The sequence below is a fragment of the Zosterops lateralis genome (genome assembly GCF_965231275.1).
Source record: "Zosterops lateralis genome assembly, chromosome: 6".
NCBI classification, from domain to species: domain Eukaryota; kingdom Metazoa; phylum Chordata; class Aves; order Passeriformes; family Zosteropidae; genus Zosterops; species Zosterops lateralis.
This window is the reverse complement of record NC_139761.1, coordinates 33,005,496-33,033,356: the sequence shown is the minus strand read 5'-3', so window position 1 is coordinate 33,033,356 and position 27,861 is coordinate 33,005,496. Positions and strand designations below refer to the sequence as shown.

Here is a 27,861-nt window from a genome sequence, read left to right as displayed (position 1 = left end):
CTTGCTGCTACACAGAGAGATCACAAATACGGACACCTAGTCCAGAACAAAAAAATATGATCAGCAAGTTGTGTTACTGCTCCTCTGAACAATCAATCCCTGGATCTCCTCCAAACACAGTGCATGCCTACCTGCCTTCAACCTTTGCAATGGCCCACACAGGGAGTTTCCCAGCAAACAGAGTTTGGTTTTAAAACTAGCCTGAGGGTTGCCCTCTGCAGTTATCATAGAACTACAGCTCTGGTCCACTGTGGAAGTCAGGATTTGAAACAAATTTTCTGTGTTCTCACTGACTGAGTCTTCAGATAAAGATGGATAAATGCTCTGGCTTCAGAAATGGAGTTTGTGGGATAGCATTTTACCCATGAAGTTCAAGAAACAAGGTGTTGTAGGGCACTGCTATAGTATTAATGCCAGATGAAATATGAAGCTACCAAAATACACAATCTAGTGGGAGCTGAAAAGTCCTTATCTCATGGGGGAAAAAGAAAAAGAACACTTTATCAAATTAGAGCCAGTGCAGCACAAGAGTTGTTTGCAAATGCTATGAAACTTAGATGGGGAAAAAAAGGTACTCTCCAGTTTTGATTAGTCTGATTGTAACCCCACCCCACCTCAAAGTGCTGCTTCTGTTTTGCCCCTTGTGAGGTGTGCGAGAGAGCTCATGCTGTAGTTTCATTTCACTCATGACACTGTCCATGAGGGAAGGCCTTAGACTGGGCATACTATTTATCTTCCTCCTTATGCTCTTCCCCCACCCCAAATACCCTCTTAAATCATGGCTTTTTTGTTTCAAACAACAAGGCTGAACAGGTGAAATTTTAAATAATGATTGAGGATTTTTTTTATTCATTTAAGTTTCAATATCATTACAGAAAATGTTATGGTACAGAGTTGTTTAACATTAGTTTTATTTCTTTGCTCATTTAATTTCCACACGAATGCTGGTAACACTAATATCTGTACAAGATCAGTCTTTGATTTTTTTTTAGTTTTTAATTCTGTACATTTTTAAATGTATTGGTTAAAAAGGCTGTCAGCACTTAAGGAAGCAATTTTTTTGTTTGTTGAAATAAAAGGTATCCAGTTACTGCCCAAGAGTACTGAGCTGGGTGGCTGCCGGGACAAGAGACATCCCTGAATGCGCGGCGAGGTGAGAAAACCTCGGGGCTTCATTGGGTTCCCAGCGCAGCCACTCCGCTTTTGGCACTGTGCACATCAACACGAGATACAAGATAAAGAACAAGCAGAAGCTCTCTGTGAAGCGGTTATGAAGCATACTAATAAGGGAAATCCAAGTGTTGTCTACGCTAGTATAAATAAGCAGACAGCCTTGTTTTAAGAGCGTAAGTAGTTGTATCTTAAAGATGAGAAAAAACACAAGTTCTGCAGGCACCTACTGCTGTCTACTAAAAGCTACCGCTATTAGAACTAGCATTGAACACACAAAGCAATTGCAAGAAAAGGAAAAAGTTGCTTTGATATAATCAGAATAAATTTCTTTGTTAAGATTTGTTTTAAAGTTTTTTTTTAAAAGGTATTTATTTAAATTCCATTTGAAATATATTTCAAGATGTTGACTATACTGATCAACTTTTATCCAAATCGGAAAAACTAGCTGTGCCGTTGCATATTACAGGATACAGTCAATGATATGTGGACATGCATCAAAGCTTCGCTCTTGCTGGTGACATCATAGCCTTCCAATGACCATGACATCCACCACCTCCCCCTTGTGAAGCTCCACATACTGCTCTGTCTTTGGAGGTAGCATCAACAGTCCATTGGCACTGCGCATACTCATCAGACGACTGCTCATCTGATTCCCTACAGGAGAGAGGCAGAACAATTTCAATTGAATCTTCAGTTACTTCCAAATGCTGCAACACGATGCAACAAACAAAAGCTGTTATGGTGAAAATGTTTATGTGGCTAACCTATTCATGGAGCTGGGATCTTGCTGTTCCAAGGTAGATGGAAACAGAGAACTCTGCAGAGATTTAGTCAGCATCTCACTGCACTGGATCTCAAAACCATCACTCTCTTTGCTGATTGCTTTCCTATCCAGCCTTCCACATTATCTGTACTATCCATCTTGTCCCAGTAAATTGTTAATCATATCAAAATTACTTTATTTTTCAATTTGTACACCTATTCCAGTTGTACAAACACTAAAATCAGCACAGACTAGAATGTTTTTAATATCCTGTTCTAGGATAAGTTTGATTAATTTTATTCTCTCTGAATAGAATAATTTAGGTCGGGAAAAACCTCCAAGATCATTAAGTCCAACCTTTGACAGAACATCACCATTTCAACTAAACCATAGCACTAAGTGCCATGTCCAGTTCTTTCTTGAACTCTTCCAGGGATGGTGACTCCACCACTTCCCTTGCCAGCTTGTTCCAATGTTCAACAGCCCTTTCAAGAGGAAATTCTTCCAGACATCTAACCTGAGCCTCCACTGGTGTAGCTTGAGGGCATTTCCTCTTGTCCTATCACTTGTTGCCTGGGAGAAGAGACCAACCCCCACTTGCTACAACTTCCTTTCAGGTGATGGTAGAGAGTGATAAGATCTCCTGTGATTCTCCTTTTCTCCAGGCTAAACACCTCCAGCTCCCTCAGCCACTCCTCATAGAACTGGATCTCCAAACCCTTCACCAAGTTCACTGCCCTTCTCTGGAAATTCTCCAGCACCTCAATGACTTTCTTGTGCTGAGGGCCCCAGAACTGAACTAATCTTTTCCCTGTGGAGACTCATATATAGTGCTTTTTGTTGAACTATTTGGATGTAGCAAAAAGACAATTAGTTGTTTAAAGACCTAAATCTCTTGCAGAAGTGTCACAGTCAGCTTTCTAGCAGTACATAGCTAAACCAGTATTCAAATCTACTATTTAACTCAACTGCAGCTGAGTATCCAGAAGTATTCCTAGGAGGAAAACATGACTAATAAATCCTTAGTCTGCTTTAAGAGAACATCTAGAGTCTCTGCTATCTTTCCTACTTTTCCAGTTCAGCTAAATTCGCATTTCTTTTATTTGTATTGCTCCTACCTCTGCCCCAAAGCGTTTGCTGAGTACATGCACAACAGCACAAGGAAGCAAATGTGCCTGACTGCAACTAAGCTTAGTGGATGTTTATCCACTTTATTAAAAAGGAATGTGTGCACATATGCAAGAATACAGGTGTAGTGTCTGTGTGTATTCAGGCAGGTTATTCAAATGAATGTTTTAATGGTTAAATTGACAAACCATATCAGCACTGAATTTTGTACTAATGTATGTGTATGCATGTGTGCAAGTGTGTCAGCAAATCAGTCTGCATAAAGAAGGTTCTGTGGAAAAAATGTGCACACTCTTGGTTGTTCCCAGACACATCTTTAAGAAGGCAAGGTTGTGTGTGAGTTTCTGTCAGTCTGTGTGACTGGCACTGACCTGTACTCTGTGCCCAAGGTAGTGGTTCTTGGTGATGCCAAGTCAGGATGCACCGATGATATTCTGGGCGGGGGTCCAATTTTACATCACATGATAACTGTAGGATTAAAAAAGAAAGGATGAACATGTCATGCATTCACATTGCACTGTCTAAGATAATGGAATAATCTGCTGAATTGTTTTTCCTTGGAAACAGTCCTTTTAAAAACTTGTGTTTTGAGGTCTGATGGTGTCTAGTGCAAGATTAAAAGCTGTAGAAGGCAGAGACTGCAGTATTTAAGGAAATACGACTGTGATATTACAACATCAAAGTATCGAAGGAGTCTCTGTGCTTTAAGTGGAATATTCCAAAGCCACTCCTTTACTGAGAGTTTACAGGTAGTATTTCTGTAGAAAAAAAGCCTAAAATAACAACCCTAATGGTCTCTTTGGATTACATTGCATAAAGAAAAAAAAAATTATTCTCATTCAAAATCCTGCTAGCTCTGACAAAAGGAAAATGGCCAGTCATAGAAACTAAAAGACATACAGGAGATGGCTCATAATGGAAAATACATGCAAATGTGAAGGTCACTGCAAATTGCTTTCTCTTTTAGAATATTTTAGCTGTGAGCTAAAATCTGGGTGCTTGAGGAAGGACAAAAGAGAGACACGGGATAAGCTGTAAGAGAAAAGTGCATAGCCATGAACACTAAGAAAACTACAAAAGGTGATGTATTCCTTGGTACTTTATTTGAATCAAAAGCAGCAGAAGAAGAAGACATTATAATAACATACCTTGAATCTATATTAAATAGAGTTACACTATCCATAATTTATTAGAAAAGTGAGAAGAGTTTAAGGAATTTACATTGCTTAGGGTGGTGGTGATGTGGTTTTCTCATATAAATAACAAAAAGGCTTTAAAGTTTTTATTTTCTATTGCTGATACAGAACTATCTAATTCTAGATATTCTCAGATTACTCTGCATTTTTTACCATAGCCTAAAACAAATGTCTTTTTTAAACAGTAGAGTGTCCTTCCTGCCTGATTAGCAAATGGCTGCCTCTGCATCTGTATATCTTGCTCCATTAGATGGCCATCTAACTCTAAAAAATCATGGGACTCAATATTAACATTAACAGAGACTGAGAATATGCCTCTATTTGTGTGAACGTCCTTCCACTGCCAGAACTAGTCTAGGGCTCAGATTCCATAAACATAACAGTCTTTCAGAGCCCAAAGAGCTGTGCTTCAACATCTTGAGAGAATTTTTAAACAGAGGACAAGCTCCTTACCCTGGCTTTGATGATGGTGGGCCGAGGATCCAAGATACCCTGCATTTTCCTCAGTGCAGGAACAACAAAGAGATTGCAGGTGACGACAGCTGACACAGGATTGCCTGTAGGACAAAGAACACTTGGTGGTGATGCCCTCTTGGTTTACTCTGAAATGCTCAAAGTGAGCTCATGTCTTTATAGCAATTTCATTTTAATGGACTCTACAGAGCTTTCCATGCTATGTACTGCTTACAGTACAGACTGCAGTGGCATGTGGCAAGTACACCTGTTGAAAGCTACACTCTGGATGATGTGTGCCGAGGTCCTGCTCCGAGCAGAATTTCCTGATGTTCCTCAGGCCCCACCATTTGCCTCTGTTTTTCTGCTACCTTTGTCCTATGCCTACATTTGTCTGGGGCTGGAGCAGAGTTAATTGTGCATAGTTATTGGCTCTACCCTGACAGGGCTCTTTATTCGTGACTAATGGTTCCCAGACACCAAGGGAAAAATAACTTTCAATTCCCTAACAGAGTAGCAAAATGCTTTAGGAAAAATTCTTAGGGGAGTCCTACTGATTTATATGTTTTCTGTTGACTCACAAGAGAGGTGTATTTGACACCTCTGACCACCTGTCAAACACTACTGTCTTGCATATCTGATCTTCTCTACACAACCATTTTAAAGTAAATACTATGATCAGATGGATGCTCCACTGATTTCCCCCCAGAAAGAAAATGTACTTCAGCAACTAAAGCAAGAAAGGGTAGAAACACTAGAGACACATCTGAAAACCACCAGCTTATCAAGAACAGGATTTCTTGTGTAGTCAGAATTCATGGAAAGCCAGAGCAATAAGAATAAAATCCTTCTCATTTAGAAGGACAGAAATCCATAAGGAAATCTTTATTCTAGACAAGTGCTTTCCCAGGGCACACAGCTGGCAGCTGTGCAGCCATGCTGCCCTCTTTTGGTTCCACAGCAGGAGCATGATAAACAAAAATATTCTGTGACATGTTCCTTGGCACTCCCTCATTTTTGTCTCCATTTTCAGTATGTCAGAGTGGATGCACTGACTTACACCCACAGGATATTGATGGTGAAGGCGCAGGGAGCTGTAGGAAAAAACACCCCTGTGAAAAATGTAAGGAGATTGTTGGATGAAAGAAATTGTAAGATCTGTACCAAAAAATTCTGAGGACAGGGACAAAAAAGATCTCCTTAGCACATCCCTGCAAGTCCATCTCTTCTGGAAATTTCTGAGCAAATCTTACAGGTACCTTCCTCAGGGGCAACACCAGGCACAGGTGCTGTGAAGTGTCACTATTCTGTTTCATGTCTGTCATCTATGCACAGGAACAAAAGTAATCCACAAAACATCTTACCTGGGAGTGCAAAGATTATTTTTCTTACGCCGTCAATATCCAGAGTTGCAAAAGTTGTTGGCAGGCTATGGAAAAAGAAAGTTATTTAGTATCTGCATTACAATTTGACTGAACATAATTATATTATTTAAAACATTTGGAAAAGAAAAGAACAGGACATCTATTGGCAGTCCATTAGCACCTGCTGCTTATACTCCATACTGGAGGTATAATCCTCTCTTTGTGGTGACGGAAGTGACAGAATAATTTTTCTTGATATTCAACTCTTAAGTTTTAAGTACACAAATTTGGAGAAGAAATATCTAAAATAAAATTAATTAGTAATCAAAAATCTAAATCTTGTTTTCATGCTAGAAGCCAATTAACAATGAAGTAATACTGGAATTATGCAATTACAGTGCTGTGGGTTTTTTTCATATAAGGGTTTCCAATTTTTTATAACATTGGTGACTAATTCTCTTACTCCAGTCTCTACAGCAGTACTGACAAAGGAGCAGTATTTCTGAGCAGCAAACACTAGCTAGTCTGCAGGTGAACGAATTCAGATACATGGGCAGAGCTGCAGCCAGGTGACACCCAGGTCTATCAATGAAGAGCTCTCTCTGCCTTTCAGAGCTGCTGAGTGATCTTTGGTGACTTGCAGTGAGGGCTATTACTGTTACACAAATAGGACAGTAATGTGACAGCTCAAGAATGTGCCTGGCAAAGAAAAGGGACTCATCCACGAAACAAAAAATTTATATTAATACAATACTTTCAAGCATTAGAAATTATACCTTATAGGAGCAATACTTTGGCTAGTTTCCTTGGCCTTATCTTGAGCTGACCACTACCACCTGGTCAGCAGATGATAGTTTACAACTTTGGAGGTTTGCTGTACTTTGAGCATTATCACCTAGTTTAGTATCTGTTAAGACTCACCAATATCCTATTTACCAGGGGAAGTTAGTGTTAAAATGTTCCTGTTTTAAAATGCCTCTAACATGATGGGAGCTATGTGCCAGATCTCCAACTGTTACAAACAGTACACAAAACCAATGGATAAAAAATTGAATTGCTAATTTATATTTACTGGAAACCCTGAATTCTCATATGACATTTCAACACCATCATTGGTAGAATCTTCCAGTACTTCCTTCTGTCAGTGCAGCTAGACAAGATAACCTTACATGAGCTCAGTGACTTTCAGACCAAGTGGAGGGATGGTAAATGCTAGGCACCACCCTGCACTGATGAAGCACATCAAATACAGGCATACAACAAATTCTGACTTCACTCTTGGAACTTACTCAAGGGATATATTTCCAATATAGTAAGCACAATCTACAATCTTTTAAGAAGCAGTTAATAAAACCCAAGATACAATATTTGCTATTGCACTACAGCTAATGAAAAAAGAGAGTGCTTACATTCTCAGTAAGAGCAGAGGAGCAAATGTTTCAGTAACAATAAGAAATACTTTTCTTGTGGCATAAAATGAAAAGGGACATTTAGGGAAAACACCCATTTCTTGAACTTTTTCCAGCTAGTTATTAAAAGTTTATTGCTGCAGGTCTAGAGAGGACTCACCAGAGGAAAAAATTACATTTGCTTACAAGTAAGCCAGAACCAGAATTTAATACTCTGAATTCTTAAATCAAGTTATCCATTCTTGTCAGCAGCAGAGACTGGAGAGCAGATTCTCCTTCTGGGACTTCCCTACATCAGTCGTAGCAGTATGACAGAAGCAGTGAGGAATTTCCATGCCTGGGCTACCTCCACCAGAGGAGGAAACAAGCTTTTAGCTCTCTCAGTCCTTCTGTGGAAAGGAGGTGGTGGTAGGAGCAGCACAAGCACCAAGCCCACACGCAGTTCTTTCCCAGACTGTAGCAGAGACAGTGAAAGTATTTGTCTGTTTTTACAGCAAACACCCACTTGCAGCTCTGCTCCATGACAGCAGTTCTGGGCTAGAGGGAATCATTCTGCAAAGCTGTGCTTGATCTTGTGTAGCTGGACCATCCTGACCCACCTTGCAAACAAACTGCCCTCCACAAGGAGTGAGGCAGAGGTGCAGACATATTTCTGCTCTTTTACTGTGAAGAAAAGGCAACTCTCTGTTTTCAACATGCGTGATTTTCATTCTCTCTACAGAGCACACTCCCAGACTCACTGATGAGCAGTGCCACAGCATAAAAAAGCAACGCTGAAACAGTTTTCTGAGGCAAACGAAACACATAAAGGACTCTGCTTACTTTAAAATTACCATGCTCAATATGCCAATTAGACAAAGCTTTGTACATTAGCTGTTATTCCACCTCTCTCAAGGAACTGCTTGTAGTAATATAATTTATGCAAATTTTGAAGTGAAATGAGATACTCTTTAAGCAAACTGTCCATTTAATGTCCTTATATTTCCTGGTTATTTCCTGGTAATGTCAATGTGAGCTCTGTGATCACACCGAAGGCTGTGGCAATGTTTATACCATGCTGGTTTCCCACCAGTCCCCAAACCTGGTTTGCAACAGTTATCAGAGAAACATCTCTTACTGATAAAAAATAATCTCTCTGTTCCAGTTAATTTCACCCATAAACATGATGACTAATCTGAAGAACACTGATTTTGCTGCTTTTCCCACATATATCTATCCTGTGGTTTACAGTATATTTAGAAAAGTGAAATCTACTGAAGCACTTCACTAGGATATTTTGCCCAATGTAGCCTCCATCTAGGCTGCCTAAGCAGAAAGATTTCTTACCCAGGTTTCATAAAAACTCTGCCAAAGTGAATCTGTGCGTGAAGATCAATATCCAGCACCTGTTTAAGATAGTCCTGTTTAATTAAAAAAAAATAAATTAAGTAACATCAAAGTGGCTTTACATCATCTAAGCATTCAAAGCAATTAATTAATATCAAGTGAAGATGAAAATTTGCATATCCTGTAAGTGCTACAGCCCAGTGGGGAATTTCCAGTATTTGAAAGAAAATGTTTTGTAAAAGAAGAACAGACTCATTTAGGTGCCAAACCTGACTCCATCTTAAAATCCATCTGCAGCATCAGAATCTTAGAGCACCCCACAAATACCTACTACTAAAACATTCTTTATGTCAAAGATGGAAAAAACCCTTTACAATTCAAAGTTAAGTCTTTAAATGATCACGGTATTTAAATTTTGCCATGAAAACTATCTAGTTGTAGATTTAGAGATCTCCTGCTACTTTTGAAATCAATACTGTATACTGAAATCACAGTTTTCCAGGATACTGTAATTGTTGTAATTTCTTGGGTCTAATGGTCTAATTGACAGTGGTTTGGTTTAACATTCTTTAGAAAGAAGAAATTCTGGGTGGCTTGTGAATGAGTTCAGGTTAAATGATTTTGCAAAAATATGATTGATCCAGTTATTAAAACAAATGGAATTACTTGTTTAATCTTTATTGACAATTTCTCTGCCTAAAGAGGTAGTACCCTATCTGTTGTGTCTAGTGAGCCTAAAAACACAGGCCATAACACTCATCTGGGAAGACAGACTTTGAAAACTGTAAATCTGAAACTCCCTGGCAGTTAGCCCTTTTTGTTGTGCATGCCTGTGTTCAAATACTTGGAAAGCAGCAACTCATCTCAGCCAGGCATTAATTCTTAATTATTAATTGCATTAACGCCTCTTTTACTTTCTGTTTACTATTTGCATGTTCACAGCTATTTAATTAAAACTGTAGAAAGCTCAGTATCAGAGGGCAGACCATCAGTGGAATGTAGAGCCTATTGACCTTAGGCTGTTGCCTCAATTCAGGCTGGGGAGAAATGAGCTGAAGGTCTGAATGTCTGTAAAACCATTCAGCAGCCCAGCCACTTCTTAGCGTTACTGTGTTTGCACTATGTTGTCACATTCCCAATTTAAAGATCAGTATTTGTCCTTGATTAGTTTTCTAGGCATACTGGAGACAATGGGAGTAATTGAAAGCTATTTGCACTGGTTTAATTAATTACCTATTTTCATTATGCATCCAACGATATGATTTCTACTCAGAAAAGTAAACAAAACCAGGAGTCATGTTTCCCACCTCCTAATGACTGTCTTTAGTATCTGTTAGTTATAAAAGATGTTTATTTTACCTGCCGAACTCACAGATTCAACCTGGGATCAAAAAGAAATTTGAGTTTTCCTTTGCATAAGTCATGATTAATAAATGTCCTGCAGGTTCATCTATGCCCCACCAGCATCTGTGTATCCCTATTTTCTTTGATGGTTTTGGCACAGGGATAATCAACAGGAACTCAATCAACTATTCTGTTAATGATTCAAAAGGCAAATATATCAGCTCACTGGCTCTCATATGTATTGTCTGTAGGACTATCAGGTGCAAAATGTGATAAAACTATTTTTGTAACAGATAGAGCTTTGGCACATTCAGGAAACAGATGTGCTGAGTAAAAAAAATGCTATTTATATACCTAGGTTGCTTTTCTAAGTACTTTCAAAGCACCTTAATTCTATCTACCTTTTACCTGCTCTAAAAATGAAGTTTATTGTCTTCATGTGCTATTAACCCAGCACCTTCCTCATCTACATAAATAGTTTCTTAAATAAAAACACATTTGTAAATCACTCATGTCAAGAATTAAAGGCTTCTCTGTTGTACTATGTCAACTATAGGTACAGAAACAAGAATAAAGGGAATGAGCTTTGAAGAATATTTTCTTAACTAATTCATATGTAATTGTGCCAATAAAAGCAAGGTCCATTTTCAATAAACATTAATACAAAGGTAGTAGCTTGGATGACAGACTCTGCCTTGAAATTCTTACATATATTGTAGGAAGTCAAACTTAAATTTTGCATACCTTTTCCCCCATAGATACACCTCCTGATGTAATGATCACATCAGCACGGCTGATACCCTCATTCAGTGCATTCAGTAAATCATCTGGGCTACAGGAAAGAACAGGCAAGCAGATTAGTGGCATGGAATTATTATGAGTTGTAATATAAATCTGTGTGCACACATACAGATTCATATACACACATGTTTTAAGAGAATACAAAAAAAGAGAATTTTTTTTTCTTCTTAAGATTCTACACTGTTCAATTCAAGAACTGCAATCTCATTAAGTGAATGCCACATTGTTTGGCCCCTTTCTGTCTAAGCTTTGCAAGAGGAACAGTGGGATACTTTAGACTGGGACTGAAGAATGCTAATACAAGTGTCTAAGAGTATGCAATTGGCACAGTAGGTAGTGATACAAATTGCGGCTTAGATGAACTGACAGGGATATATAAAGGCACCCGACACATGAAAATTACTGACCACCAAGCAGGCTGCAGTACTACCTGTCTAGCTTATTTGATATGTGCAAGAATGGGGGTGAGGCTTGGCTTCCAACTTTGATCAGTGAAGAGTGGCAGTAAACCCTTTGTTTCTCTTCTCTGTTAGAGGGCTCTGCAGCAAAGCCACCCGTACATATCCACTTCAGCTTGCAAAACCACAATCCATCTTGTTAAAAGGTCTGTTCACCTTCATGAGAAACAGTGTAATGGGAGCTATGATATTCTTCCATACAAAGAATATAGCTGTGAAGTGTATTGGTGTCCTAATTACTTTCTTTCCATTTTAGATCTAAACTGGAAACTTTGAAGTGAGGATTAGATATTTAAGAGCAGTACTGAATGCTAATATAGAGCTTCAAGGCACGCAGTGGAGAAACTCAGTAATACAACTCACACAGGTCCAAAGGAATCAAAAACATTTCCAACATTTTAAATTCATACTTTGCATTTAACATTTGTGAACTGACCAGAAGCTGACTGGTTGCTATGACTGTAGGTATTGCTTCTTCAACAGTATGTTTTCACTTCAGTGATCCTGAAAGTTTTTCATGGGAGGCTGTTCCTACTTAGAATGCCATTGAAAGAATGGGCAGTAATGCTAGTGACTGCATGAAGGCCTTCACCTGGAATACAGCACCTCAGGTAAATACCATACTACAGTTACAAAATGCCATTGTGGGTAATGAATGCAGGCTGAAAATGGCATGAGGGCTGTCCTTTAGGAGCTTTGGCTGTATTTCATCTGAAAGTATAACTAAGCAGTAATTTTGGAGTTTGAGTTGAAAACACAAAAATTAGGAATATTATGCAAGTTCTAGTTGACCTTTCAGAGACTAGCAGAAACTGTGTGTTTTCCAAATGTCTCAGAAAGAAAAATTCTTTCCTCTGAGCATCCTTTCTTTGCCCATGGTTCAGTGAAATATAAGCAGCAGTTAGCATGACATGGTGCTGTGTGCACTACAATTTATGTGACACAGGAAGGAGTGCACTCCTTCACTGAGTAAATAGCTCAGTGTGTGCAACCTTGCACTTGCCTCATCTCACCAGAGAGCCCTCGGGTGTCCTCTACCCTAGTTATGCCTTACAGGCAGAAAGACTCAAGACTCTCCACAATGTCTATTGACTGAAGCATCATGTTCTTTGGCATCACAATGTAGTCATCCTGCACAACTTTATTATCTACGTTGGGTTACACCCCTCTCCAGGATCAGATTGCTTCCTAAGAGGTAGGCAACACGATACAGCAGAAAGAAGGGCAGATTGCTGTAGACTGCAATCAATAAAATAGAATTATACACTACCTCTTTTTAAAAGGAAATAGTGGCTGCAGTGCATCATGGCTATTGTTTAGGGTACTGGGTATCCTGGATACTCTGAATGGCCTACAAAGAACACCTAAACTGTTTTCTTTTGGAGAAAATAAATGGGCTCAAGCAAAACCATCTCCTTTGTTCTTTAGGAAACAGGCATTTTATCAGCTGCCCCTTCTGAAATCTCAGGATCATTTTCTCCAAAACTCAGCACAAGTCCTCAGTAGTCACTACAGGAAAGTAAGAAGAAGCAAGTCTGCTGCTGGCTACTTCTTCAAAACCAATTGTCTCATATTGATTGTCTAAATAGTATTTGTATGTAATAAGATATTAAGATTATTATAGAGTTTGTAATAGGAAAAGTCTCTCAAGATCTCAGTATTCCTTAATCCTTGCCAATGAGGCTGCTTGGAATGCAGCAAGGAATACATATTCATTACAGAGGTCGATATTGGCATTCCTGAGGCTCAGCAGCCAGACATATGCCACTATCATTAGCCTAACACTGCTCTCAGTACATTTTTCTCATTAGGTTGTGATGGAGCTGAGGACCTTATCTGGAGGTTGCTCCAGGCTGTTTCATTTTATCTTGTTTAATTATTTAAAAGTTATTCATAGGTAGCAAGACTACCTGTCTGGGGACATGCTAATTCTGGATAATGAAGCGGGCTTGCTTTCAGTTGTGGTTTGAGAATAATGGAAGGAACAGTAAAAAGCAAACAAGTATATATTTAACTGTTGTAAAGTTAAATAGAATGGAAATGCAGCTACTTACATACAGAATATCTATATGTGTTTGTATATATATTAAATCACTTAGCAAAAGAAAAAAATCAATAAACACCCCTCCCTCTCCCAATAAGTCTAAACACATACCAGGTGAGGACTCAGTTTACATCTTTCCTTATGAGGGCAGCATACCACTGGACTAGTTCATCATTCAGGTGTTTTTATTTTGTCATGTAAAAAGCTGAATATTACTGGACTTGGTGCATTTTTAGAATTTCCAGTAGAATGATCTGTATAATATACTTTTCTTCACCATTTTAAATTATTTTCTTTACCATCTGTATAGTGCAAGGCATTAAAAAACTTTACTGTTAAAACTTACCCAGCCAACAGCACTGCATATCATCTTTAACATAATTGCAAAATGAATTTAATTCTTGCAAAAAAAAAAAAAAAAAAAAAAAAGTGGTAAAGATTTTGTTGCAATCAACTGAATGATTATGTTAGTTTAGTTTTTATTCTGAAAAAAGGAGACAGAATTCCCTCTCTTGCTGTTGCAGAAAATGTCTCTTTTTTGACATTTTTGGCAGACTTCTTTTTGTCACTCAGGTCTGCTTAACTTTATGTTGTACTTAAGGCTAGTAGTTCCATGACTCTGCAATTAGTACCAGACACTCCTTAGAGGAGTCACCTGTTGCAATATTTAATCAACACTGTAGTGGACATTTCTCTTGCCTTTAGTGGACTTAATGCAGAGTTATTACTCAAATTGCATAATAAAAATATTAACACTGAGTTGATCTAATCAGATAACGAGGTAACTTTGTTTCATTTGTTGTGTAACAGCAGCTACTCCTTTAGATTGACATGGAAAGAGAATAAATTATGAAAACTAATAAATTCTGAGAGAACTGACAAGATAACTTTGGCATCTGAGTATAACATGGCAAGATTGTTTTATAAGGCAGGTGACAAATCGTCATGAAGCTGAGAAATAACACTCACTGTCTGAGCAGGTACAAATCAGAAGTTATATTCTGAAGCCCTACCCACTGCTAGGGGCAGGATGCTGGATTAGCTAGATTAACAGCCTATTTTACTTCAATAAATCCTTTAAAAAGAGCTTGTCAAAGTGCTATTCTTGGATTTTTTTCCTTCATGGACAGAACTGTAACACTTGCTCAAATATAACGGTGAATACCTTAATCAATGCAAAGTAGATTTGATGGCAAGTCTAATTTCCAGATGGCAAAATTACTCTGTTTCATTTGGTGATTTTCAAAGTCAGAGTGACATTGTGCAAAAAAAGGGAGTGTTCTTTTCTAACATGCTGCAACTTATTTAAAAAGTTATATTCAGATATGTTTCAGATCATATTGAATCATCTTTTGTTAATACCTTGAAGAACATTTGTTATTTAAGGACAGCATATGGTTTATGAAACTATTCATATAAGGAACTATTAAACTATTCATAAATAAGGAACAAATCCAAACTTTCTCTCACTCAGAGCAGATTGTGTCTGCACAAATATTATGTGTATTGTACATATATTTTTGAAGCTGCATAGTGATTTGCATGCATTTTTAAGTCTATCTTTATATTCACTGCTAATTTTGTCAGTCTGATAAACAGAGTATCCACCCTACTATCCCAGTTTCCTGACCCTTCTTGTTAATTTTTATGGTACAGTACAATCTGCAAACTAGTTGGCAGGTAACTATTGTGTAACGGCAGCAGCAAGCATCCAGTAAGCAGCTGACACTTGCTTTCATTGATTTGAAGAGAGGACTTGCAGGATGGCAGTACAGCAGGAACACCTTCTGGATTAATGAAAAATTCTGGCTATCAAAGTTAGTTTGTGGAAAACTTATTCAACACTTGAGCTGTCAAGTGAGCTGTCTTTGAACTGAAAAGATATACAAAAAAGCTTAAAGCTTGAACAAGAAAATGATGCAAGCCTCATTAAAATAGACATCAGCCATGGAAATTTTCTCCTTTCCACTCTCAAAAGAAATAGCTACATTATAGTCAAGACCAAAGAATTCTCTGTGTTTTAAGTACCCTAAATTACTGTGTAATTTTCTCTTTCACATAGAAATCAACGCATGTTAATTCACTTTTGTTGATCCTATTGTTGTGCTTCACTGTCATTAATTATCAATCTGTCAGCTTTTTCTGTGATACAACCCTTAACAGCAGCACTTTGATACATGCAATTAAACCGCTCCATTTTATAATTTAATATAGAAAACAAATAACAGCAAATGTTCAAAAAATCACCTACCACTCTGCAATAAAATGAGAGATCCCAGTTAAAACTGAACCTTTAGTTATGACTGACTTATCAAGCCATTGTCACAGTACAAAATCCACAGTTCATTACTAATTTCCAGGACCATTTCTACCATGCTCTTTCCCACAGCAGTCTCGTTCATTCAATGTAACCTCATTACCTGATAGTCACTTCCAGTCCTTGCTGTCCAATGCCATAAACAGCTGTTACTATTGGGTGACTGGCAGAAACACTTGTGGTTCTTGTATTTCTCTATGCAGCAGCCTGGGCTTTTATAAACCCAGGTTTTCTGGTAACCTGTACTTGCAAAATGTGTGCATGCACCATCACAGTCAGCACCTTAAACCTGTGTGCTTTATAGAGACACTGGACACAGATACAGAAAGATACACATGCACCATAATGCACCAGATGCATGCACAAGTGCCTATTGTGAGTTCAAAAGCAGAGCTGGCCAAACTTTCTTGCCTACTGTTTTACTTTATTTGAAAGTAGCTCAAGTGTTTCAGTTATATGCCGGAAGACATGATTCTTCACAAATTCTGAGATTCCTGGACCCACAGTGAAAACAGAAGTGCCTAGCAGTGATCCCACACAATCACACTAAAGACCAAAGTAGTCCTGCTTGTTCTCCAAACTACAGTAGTTGACTGCAAATTTCCAAAGTCTGGAGGTGCCCTGAGTTTAGTACATTCTGGATATGTTCCCACATATCCACAAACTGGCAACAGTGGTTTGCATCTTAGGAAGTCTCTTATCTGTTAAACAGATGTTCCAGAGGAACAGGTTTAACTGGGGTACAAAGACCTGCCAGAAATTCCCCTTGCATGCAAAGATCCCAGTCAAAATTCTAGTTTTACCTCCAAAATAACAAAATATTTACCCAATTAAAATTTTCATCAAATAACCAACAGACTACTTGCTGTACTCAGAGATCTCATCAAGCTCAATGACATTTCTTCTTGAGGAAAGATGGGATATGGATTTGATCCTTTATTATTAACTCTCATTTTTTAACTGCTCATTCGGCTGAGGTGACAGATTTCAAAATGAATAGATGAATGCAGTGAGGCATAAAGACAAAGTCTGTCACCCACTTCTCACCTCATGGTCAAGAGGAGTATTTTGCATATCAGTAATTTGCAGGATGCAGAATGGTGCATAGATGCCATTACTTTTAGCCAACTAAACATTATTTTTAGCCAACTTCCGTAGAATCTAATATTGAATGCAAATCGATGAATACATTTCAATGAATGCAATTCAATGAGTGAATATTTGACAGTAATAGGAATTCTGTGTGTTTGACTACCATGGTTTCTGAAAGCAGAAGAAAATCCAATTTTGCTGTTGTATGTAGTAACATATGGACACACTTCTGAAACTGTAAGTGTTTCAAAATTCTCAAATGTATTTCATCATGTTCTCAAAATGTATCTTTCTCCTACCTTCCGTGGTATTTCCCTGGATCACTCTGAACAGATGAAATATGTTTTCCCTAGAAAAGCAGGCCAGCTTGTGAGGAAAGCTGGAATAATTACAGCAGCTTTTGGCTTGTTCAACATGACTATGTAAGTTTTGTCTATTTGACAGCAATTTAAAAGAATCTGTCTTTGGTACCTTTTGCTGTTCATTAATTGCTGCTGCTGCAAATATAAATGTTATTTTGCAGAGTATTCTTTTTCATGTTACATTTCTGAACTTGTAGGGATTTTGATCAGAGGCCTTCAAATAGAACTCTTCAACTTTTTTGCTGAAGTAACCATGAGAGCTGTCTAATGCCTTCAGTGTTTTTTCTATATCTGGATGATAATGCATTTCCCCCTACTGTTTCCTGGACCTGCTTCAGAAGACTCCCACTCATATATATGCCAGAATGACAAAAGGTGAGAGAGGTCAGAAAAACAGATAGCCATGGGAGTGCTACAGGAAAAGGTCTCATGCATAGAAGCCATGTGCTTATTTACTCCAGGCACATTCCAGCATGAAGGGTCCTTGATCACATCCTTATCTGCTGCTTGTGTACATTCATCTGCAAGCATTTCAGTGTGAAGTGTAATTTTTTTCGATAAATGCTGAAAGAACAGGAGTGAAGCTTTGATAGCGGCTGTTTTCAGGTGCTGTGCCATTGTACTAACTTGTGAGCACTTAATTCACTCTAAATCCAGTATAGTGTGTGTCCTCTGAGTGTAAGAAGCAGCCTGAGAACTGCTGGTTTCCACTAATTAAAAAACTATCCCTGGCTAATTTTGCTGGCTGAAGATAATGAACCTTATCACTACACTTACCAGAAATCCGTTAATTTTTCTAAGAAATTGGATGGGATTACACCGGTAAAGATTTTTACTTTATCTTCCTTCTTACAAATCAAGTGAGTCAATATTGATTCACTGAGAAGTTTTCACTTTTGGAGTAGAAAATATTCAACAGTTGTAGCTGAGTTGAAATAATATGAGTGAAGATTACACCACACAATATAATAATCAATGTCAAAGACATTGCTCATCAGTAAGGGTATCAGTGCACTGGTGAGTCTGAAGGGCAACTGTGGTTCTGCACTTCTTTCAACAAAAGCACCAATGAAATGAGTATTAGCTTGTATTGATACAAGTGAAAGTAAAATATATGATAGATGTAATTAGTGCCAGTTGTTTATATAGAGCAAATAATATCACCAAATCTGACACATGGTGAAATAGCATTGTTATCAAAGAATTTTTTACCTTTTCACTTTACTTTAGCTTCAAGTGTAATAGTAAATTTTAAATAAATTTAAAAGGAATTTAAAGTAATTTCATTCCCCCCTGTAAACCAGTAAGCATTTACTAGTGTAACTGCTATTGATCTACAGTATGAATGTCTCTAGGACAGTAGAAATGCAGTCCCTAAAAGCAATGCCTCAAAATGAAGGCTTTCTCTAGGAAGCTCCACCCTTTAAAGAATCATAACTTAATCACTTGGAAAAATGTCTGTCCCCAAAACAAAAATGATTTGGAAGCCACAGGTTAGAGACAATATAAAAACACCTTTTAAAATTCTCTGTCATCACCTATGTCCTAAAAGAATGTCAAATGAAATGTGACATTGATTTTTGTTTACTTAAAAAAAATACAAATTCCCCAAGAAGAGTAAACTACAGTGTTAGAAATAAGCAAAGAGAAGGACCTGAGAAACTTTGAGACCAGCAACTTAATTTTTTTGACAGCTGCTAGTTAGTGGAAGGAACTAGAACTTCATTTATCTCTACAATACTGGACCATATTCCTTCAAGCACAAAGATGCTTTTAACATAGCAAAATGCCCATTGCCTTTTCTCCTGTTCTGGAAGCAGAAGCATTTTTTATTGCTCGTGCTTTGGGTAGGAAGACTTGTTCTAGGGGCTAGTTTTTGTCGGTGCTTTCCTTTGCATGGTTTAGAAGAGACCAAAGGCTCATGCAGTAGCAATGAGGTGTGAACTGACTTGTATGAGGAATTTCAAGTCCATCACCTGCTGGTAGATTCCATCTTTTTAAGTAATTCAAATAAATCTGGCCAACTGTATCATGTTCTTCAAATGAATATAAAATGTTTTAAATACTGCAGATTCTCATAAATTAAGTTATTTTTTGGATGTGTAGTATAGCAAAAGGTTCTAGTGGGTTGATCTCTTTAGTCCATTACATAAGGAAAACCTAGATTTATAACAACCTGGCTTCAGCATGAATAGCTAATTGCTAAACAAGAACCAGTTTTTTGAAAGCTAAGAATATGGCAGATTGACTCACTCATGAGAACAGCAATTTGTTTTCTAGTATGCAAAGCAAACATTAAGCTATAATCCAATCCTCCAACCTTTTCTTACAAAAATCGGACCATTTACCCCAGTGAGGATCCTCACATCTGAAGTTTTCAGGTATTAGCCTTTGATAGGATTTTCTTTCCTTTTCTACTTATTTTTATTTCCTACATGAATGAAACTATAGAAACTCATTTTTTCTGTTTGTTATTGGAGGAAATGACAGATGGTTTACTCTCCCCCTCTGTCATCACTCCTGCTCCTTGGGCCTATATTAGAGGGCAAGTTCTGAAAATTAATCGACATTATTAAGCCATCTCCCTAAGTAATACATGGCATATAATTGCACATGTATTTTGGAAAAAATGCATAGTGCATAGTTTAGAGGTTTCCTGAATGTTCCAGTTAGCCTGCTTCAGAGATGATCAGCATAGTAGTGGAAAACCAAGTATGCAGTATCATAGACTCAGAGAACATCCTGAGTTGGAAGGGACCCACAAGGATCACTGAAGTCCAACTCCTGTTATGACTGAAGAATCATAACAGTGACTCCCTGGACTCTACTACTACCTTCAAGTAGGATTTTTGCTAATCTGCTCAGTTTTTAAAAGGGGAAAGCCTTGATGGAACAAGATATTTGCTGCTACTAATGAGTAATGTAAACATTTTCATTTTATTAATGTTGTGGAGCCACGTAAGTCTACAGTGCACTGGTGCATAAGAACTTAACTGAAAAGGCAGTGCTACTTAATGGACAGAATAAAACACCATCTGCTCCTGTACAGCACATGTTGGTTGGATCTGTGCTCCAATCTCTGCCCTGACAGACACCTGGCCGAGCCTGCCTGTGAGCATGCACGTGCCTCAACGTCCCAAGTGGTTTAAAAACAGTGCTCACCAATCTGGTAGGCCTGTCTCCGCAGTGTTCTGGAAGCTCTGTGTCCCTTCTTCTTTAAAAACATCTGGCTTCCTGAGGGTAAAGGAAGCAGAAGGGGTATAATAAAGAGCCAGGGAAGGAGAGAATCTCCTGGGGTCAAAGGGAAGCTCTGTGCCCAGCTGTGTCCCCCTTGGTGGCTCTAGATATTCAAAATCACCATGGGAAATGCTTCCTTTTTGCAAGGCCAGCCAATGGGAGAGAAAGGGAGTGCATGGGAACATCTTTTTGTTACAGTTTGGATGGGCTTCTCACAAGGAATGAAGAGTAAAGTTACGGAAGGATTTAGGCTCAACTGGGCATGCCAACAAAGCATAGCTCATCTTTCCTTGCGGTGTCTATGGAGAAACTTCTTTACTCTTGACTTCCAAACAAAGCAAAATGAAGTGTTAAACAACTTGACATTTTGGAAGGAGGACCACAGATAATGGGAAAATATTTGGAGATGGGCCCCACTGAAATATTTTTACTCACACTTTTAGCTTCTTATTCGGGAACTAGGTCTCAAGATATAATAACTGTCACCTTCTTAACTACAAGGGGGAAAGAGCTGTAGTTATCCTAATTTTATAACTCCATAGTCAATAAAGATGCCACTTCATTCATGAGAAGCTTCATACCTTGCTGCAAGAGGCAAGATTAGAAAAAATGTCCAAAACTGAGAAAGTTACTCCTATCAGGACCTTATTTAAAACAATTAGTGATTTGCTATGAATTCCCAATTTATGAAAGCAGCATTACCTTTTACATATACTTCTTCCAAGTCAGTTTTTCAGTGAAAAAATATTTTTAGATAGTGTCCTTTGTAAAAGAAATATGCAATGAACAGAAATTATGTTTTTATACTCTTAAATGTAGGGCAATTAAATGTAAAATGTAAAAAAATCTTCATTGGGCATGAAGATTTATTAAAACCCCTGAAATCAGATATTCATGATTGAATATCATCAGTCATCGCTGAATGACTCTTGAGCTATTTCTCCATATCAGCTGACTGGACAGTTAACAACAATAAATTTAATCTGCCTCCCCAGTCCATGGCCAGCTGATCCTGCACAAGGCAGCTTCAGTCTGGCATTTCAAAGATCACTTTTGTGCACACTCATGTCCTGTCTGACTGAGGAATGTGAGAAGAAGGCTGTGCCAATGTCCCTCCACTACTGTTACACATGCCCACAGTCACTGCCAACTTGAAGTCTAAAATCCGCTTTTATCACCTTGTAAATCCATGCCATGTTTCTCCTCATAGTTCATGAAGAAGTCTGTCAGATTGAATGCATACTAATATTGATAGGAAGTGATGGAAAAATATTCAAATTATTCATGTTAAAAGTTTAGATGTCCATTTCTTTCTGACAGGCTTCCCAAGACAGCCATTTCCTAAAATGGCTTCAGCCCTTTATTTGCTATTCTATTCATTTCCAGAGTAACAAAGTCAATCTTTATTTCTCAAAACAGGGTCTGTCCCTGTGTCATGAAGTGACACACAAAAGACTTTCAGATTTAATGAAGGATCCTAGATTCTGGTTTAACCATCAACATTACAGACAGCAGTCTCAAAAATCCAAAATATTTTCCAGCATGATGCTTAGCTCTGTTGTGTAATTTCTGCTGGTACTAGTCTTCCGATTTTGTGCTTCTACTATGTATTGTCCATTAGAATAATACAAAAATTAATTTAATTCTCTGAAATAATACTTAAAGAGATTATCTGCAACCAGAAGAAATAACTCTCTTTTTTTAATGATTTAGTGTTTAGAATAGTGTGAGAACCTCCCTGAGCTTGCATCTGTTTGAATGGTAAATAAATATCCAATCTCACTTTGAAATTAAATATCAAAGCATTTGATTTAGTTTCCTAATAACTAATTACTGTCACTGTTAAAATTTTGCTTTACTTACATTCTGAATTAGTCTAACTTGAATACATAGGCATTGGTGCTGAAACAGAAACTTTATTCAGTTTACTGTCCATGTGGCTCAGTATTACTGGAAGGAAATCAAGTAATCTTGTAGGAACATCTGTTGAACTAAACAGCCTGAGTACTGGTATTACTTTAGTACACAGTCTATCTTTTAACCACTTAAGAAATTTAATGGTTCTTGTCCTGGGAATACAAAGGTAAAGACAAAAATAACCTACAGGAGATTAGCTCTTTATTTATATGCTAGAACTTGTATTTAGATGATTCTCAAATCTTTTCTTAAATCTTTGCTTCTTAGGATATAAACCTCCATCCTGTAGATTTTACTCATATTTTTTAATCCTCTATATATCAATTCTTATTTGGCTGTATTAACAATATACTTAACCCAGTTTTGTAAGTGATTCCTATCACTGACACAGCGACCCACCTTCAGTGTTCACCACTTCTTTGATTGTCCTGTGTCTACTGCTTTTATTAGTTTTCATTATTTTCTTCTAGGGTATCAGCAAAATTTCAAGCATCAAAAATTTCTCAGTGACTTGTGAACTCAAATTGCTATGTATGCTCTAGGCATTAAGAATGTTGAAAGTCATTTAAGTGAAGGATACTTTGGCCTCTAGAAGCTGAAGCTGTCTTGAAAACAGAACTTATCTCTCCAAGTAATTTTAAAATTGTTAACTTAGGCCTCAAAATAGACCATAAAAATCCAGTAATTTTCTGTAATTTTTATTTTCCTCCAACAAATAGATTTTGCTCTGTTTTCAAAGACAGGGTTTTCAAAGTATTCTGTCCTCTTTATTATCTGCTGTTCACTGTCATGTGCTACTACTACTGTCATGAGCTGTGATTCTAAAAATGCTAATTTAGAAAGGAGCCCATGCTTGTGTCGAACACAGTTAGGAAAATGACACACTGCTGTGCATTAGCTTTGCACCTGTCACCTCTACAGCATGGAATTTTATTACCTGTCACATTATGAAGTTTACTACTGGTAAAGAAGACTCCCTGGGACTTGCACTGTCCCACTTTACAGGTTCTTTTTTCACCTCTGTTTTGGCTCAAAAGTTCCTTTGTGTTTTTGGAACATGTGCATTAGATGAGATGACTTGTCAATATGACAACTTATTTGAAGATTTCCCTAATGATTACCAAGAGTTGTTGTGACAGATATTAACCATTTCTGCATGAAAAGGAGAATATTCTTGACAGGGCACAATGAAGGAGAGGACCTCCACATCTGAATCACCTTCAAACCATTACTCTGTGTCCCTGCATTCATTAGGCTACAATCAAAATTTTTAACACCATCGTTTTTTGAGCAGAATTAGAAGTGAAGTCACTTGAGCAAAACTTGATACTGTGACATTTAATGTAAGGTCTTTTCTCTAAAAAGACCTTTCTTGCAGTCATTTGTTAAATGATACTACTACTACTACTAATTTCTACTAATTTTGTTCACAGTATATTTGCTTTTACCCAAGCTGGCATTAAACTGGAGCGGGGAGAGACTAGGATTCTATGCCTGGATTCTGCCCATAAGTCATATTCTAAATCATATGATGATATGTATCAAGCTGATGTTGCATGAGAAATTTCAGAGGCGGAGCAGTTTCTCCACCCTCCTCCCTCTACTCCAGATGTTCCATCTATATTATAATAGTAGTAACTATACACAAGCTACACAAATACAAAAGATTTAAGCCTTTTTTTTGGGATGGTAAACTTAAAATTGAAGCAGACTAAATCCTTCAGTACGATTTCAGTACCCATTCTAAATATGAAGAGACTCTATCAAAGCTTTTATTTTAGGGATATCACAGAGTAATGCTGTTACAAAAGCAGGGGTGATTTTTAATAGGTTTACCTGTCACTTAGGAGCTCTATGTCCAACAGTATGTTAAAAAGGAGAAGTAAACAAATAAGAGACTAAACACTTCTAAAATAGAAAAGCTCTCGTAAACTACTGATTTAATAACTATTCAGATAAATATTTCAAGCAAGTGAGGAAATAATATGAATTTCCTGAATTTTTCTCCTAAGGAGAGAGATTCTTTCTCTCTCCACTGTGAAATTACAGGCTCATTAATGAAAATGCTTCAGAAAGCAACTAAATTTTATACATGTCTCTGAGAAAAATGATAAAGGAATTAGAAAATAGGGAAAAGGATGTGGAGAAGGGAAAAATGCACTCATGTAAACAAAGGTAAAAGCACAGGAAATTGAATTCATTACATACGTGATCAAAATTCCTTAGCAAGCTTAACAAGAGTCTTTCATAGAAGAAAAGCTGTCCAAAGGGAAGATGACTTTGTAAAACAGAGGCCCACACTACAGCAGATTTTGCTAGGGCTAAACTTTACATTTGAAACAATGGAATACAAAGAACAACACAAATGAAATAATCAGACACAGAAATATCCTGATAATTAGACTTCTACAGATCAGATCAGAAATGCAACTTATTTTTATCACTGGTTTCAAAAAAACCCCAAATAACTTCATAGACTATAAACAAAGAAAATGAAATTAGAAGCCTTTTAAACTTGGTCTTGTTATTAGGAGGCAACATTCAAAAGTACATTGGAACACCAGCTTTAACTGGCCAGTTGTTTTTTTAGTTTTTAGCAACTGAGTCTGCGATTCAGACAAAAAATGTAAGACACAACAGTAACAACAATATCAGAAGGGTTCTTCCTTTTCTTAGTTTTGCATTTGTTTCTTGTGTTTGCAGTAGCTCTGGAAATGGATTTATCTTCCATTTCTACTCAGAGATATGTGCTTTTCAAACAGCTTGGCTTTTACGTGCTAAAAACACAAATAGAGAAAATCTTGGCTTCTGGCCAGACCTAACTTCAGCTGTATCACATTCTCAGGTTGGTCTTTTCTCCTACTGCTTTCTTCTAGGATTTCAACTGTAAACTTTATCTCTGGGTTTCAGAATTGCTGTTTTCTATTTTGAATACTGAGTGATAGATACAATTTATGAGAACAGAAACGACGGTGACAATCTCAGAAATAATTAACATGCTCCCAAAAGAAAAATAATATTGGTTTCAAATGAAAGTACAACCATAAGCTAAGTCAGACTTGAGTGGTCAGTTCAAAATGTAACTTCACGCATGATTAATATGCAAAGGCATTTTTAAAATGCTTCTAACTACTCTTCAGAAACCCAGACATTCAATGTGCTTTCTCATCTTTCCACATTCTCTTTGTTTACATGTATCACAATCCTGGGCTTTGAAGCAGCTGGACAAGCTATTTTTTTACCTAAACACCTCTGAATGATTTGTGTGCTGAAAAGATATATAGGAATAACATCTAAGTTTGTCTTTGCAAATAGTACTTTAAATTATTTTTTATGCTTGAATAGTAGATCTGCAAATATGATTGAAGAGGATTTCTATGGTTGTTAGAAACCTTGCCCTGTTACATCAATTGTAATACTCAACTGTGCTCCCTATTAGCTGCTGTCTCAAACCCTACAAATGCTTACAGTGTACAGGAAGTGATACTCCCAGTAAAATGAAGTAAAATTTACCCCATGAAAATGGTACTAAAAAAAGGAAATAGGAAAAAACCCACCCAAATCTAACGTATGGGAAGAAAGAAATATATACCATGATACATTAAAAAGAAAGTTCAAGTTTTAAATTTTTCCTCTGAAAGGTATGTTTGCCAGTATTTTTACTACACCAGTTGATATTGCAGGCATATAAAATCCTTCCTGCTTTTCAACATCTGGACACATATTATACATACAAAATGCACATATACATGAGCACACACAAACACACATAGTCTATGGTTTAACCTCAGTAAACCATAAAACAGACACTGAAGGTTTGTTCCTCTCTTCTTACAAACATGCTAACTAAAGTGTCAAAATTGTACCCTTTGTAACATCTTTCTGGTGAGTCTCCTGAATTTGTTCAAGCGCCACAGTACTCCATCAAATCAGTCATGTTAGAACAAAAGATATGTGCTGAAATATTTGTATGGGCAACACTCTCTTAGCTTTATTATGTAATGCAATAACACCATACTTCTTATCAAACTGATTTACACAATCAGATCTTTTGAGTGAAACAGAACTGCAGATGCATTTTGCTGCAAAGATATGGATTGGGCATGTAAGTGTGGAAGAATGGCAGAAGACTTGCTAAGACTGAATCCTGATATCTGTTGCAGAAGACTTTTAGCTAAGCCAACAGTACTGAATTATTCTTTCAAAACTTACGGCAAAGTACACTCTGCGATTGGAGGCTCATTATTTTTGTTCTATGAGCTAAAGTAACTACCTCTGCAGAAGCTGCTTTGCTAGCATGAAACAGAAAAATGCAGGAAACCAAACATTTGAAAAGAACTGTTACCACCTTTGCCAAGGTTATTATCTCAGGACTCAGGGATCATTTTAATAGTGAAGATTCAAAAGAATCAACCTCTCTTGTAACTGAAAGCAAAGCTACAAGCACTTCCTTAGACTGATATACTTGTTTGCTGCCTGGTGTTCAGCTAGCAACTGGTAAGTAAAAAAAGGGTAATAAAATATATTTGCAAAAAATATAGAAAAGCAGAAAGTTCTCTTGGGCCTTAAATCTCACTACAAGAAAGACATTCCAAAGAAGAGCAGTAAAGCTGTTGAAGGATCTGGGGCAAACGTCTAATGAGGAGTGTCTGGGGGATCTGGAACTGTTCAGCCTGGAGAAAAGGAAGCTCAGGGGGAACCATATCACTCACTCTTTACAACCACCTGAAAGGAGAGTGTAGCCAGGTGGGGATCATTCTCTTCTCCCAGGTAACTTGTTACAGGATGAGAGAAAATAACCTCAAGTTGCAGCATGGGAGGTTTAGATTGGGTATTAGGAAAAACATCTTCACAGAAAGGGCTGGCAAGCATTGGAACAGGCTGTTGAGGGAAGTGATGGAGTTTCCATCCCTGGAGGTATTTAAAAGATATGTAGATGTGGCACCAGAGGACATGGTTTAGTTGTGGACTTGGCAATGCTGGTTGGACTTGATGATCCTAAAGTCTTTTCCAACCTAAATGATTCTATGATTCTAAAGTTGTTCACCATTTATTACTGAGAGCTTTCAAGATTATTTAACTTCACAGACTCTCCATGCCTAAGAGCTCCCTGAAACAATTCCTAAAGGCAATGGACTACATAGCTACAGTTTTGCACAATGACCTTAAGTTAAACTCTCCTTTTGATAGTCTCGACTTAACAGTAAAGTTGAGACTATACCTATTTGATTAGGACAAGGCCATAAAGAACAAACAAGCTTTATACTCTTACTTTTCCAGAGGGGACTACCAGGGAAAGCATCTTTTCCATTTGGATGAAGCCATTAGTCATACAGGATGTAAGTTGTTGACAATAATGTTGGTAATAGTAGCTGTTACTTTTGCTCCTGCAGGTGGTAAGAAAGTTCCACCTACAGTACTTTGCTGAAAAAAATCCCTGCCAATCTCTCCACACAGAGATGGCTCTCAGGAGCTAA

General features: G+C 37.5%; 1 protein-coding gene across 8 annotated transcripts in view; it reads right to left on the bottom strand.

Moving 5' to 3' along the window:
• Positions 1-894: 894 nt before the first annotated feature.
• Positions 895-27,861, bottom strand: part of GPHN (gephyrin) — a 270,007-nt gene continuing 243,040 nt past the window's right edge. For 4 of the 8 annotated variants that reach the window (XM_083864320.1, XM_083864322.1, XM_083864321.1 and 1 more), the window contains 7 exons: positions 20,393-20,464; positions 10,901-10,988; positions 8,813-8,886; positions 6,078-6,142; positions 4,714-4,817; positions 3,436-3,532; positions 895-1,827 (listed from right to left, as the gene is read on the bottom strand). In XM_083864320.1, coding sequence (XP_083720446.1) covers positions 1,694-1,827; positions 3,436-3,532; positions 4,714-4,817; positions 6,078-6,142; positions 8,813-8,886; positions 10,901-10,988; positions 20,393-20,464 — 634 coding nt within the window. In that variant the 3' untranslated portion in view covers positions 895-1,693. The remainder of the gene's footprint in view (positions 1,828-3,435; positions 3,533-4,713; positions 4,818-6,077; positions 6,143-8,812; positions 8,887-10,900; positions 10,989-20,392; positions 20,465-27,861) is intronic. The other 4 variants (XM_083864323.1, XM_083864324.1, XM_083864327.1 and 1 more) reach the window with 1 other exon arrangement.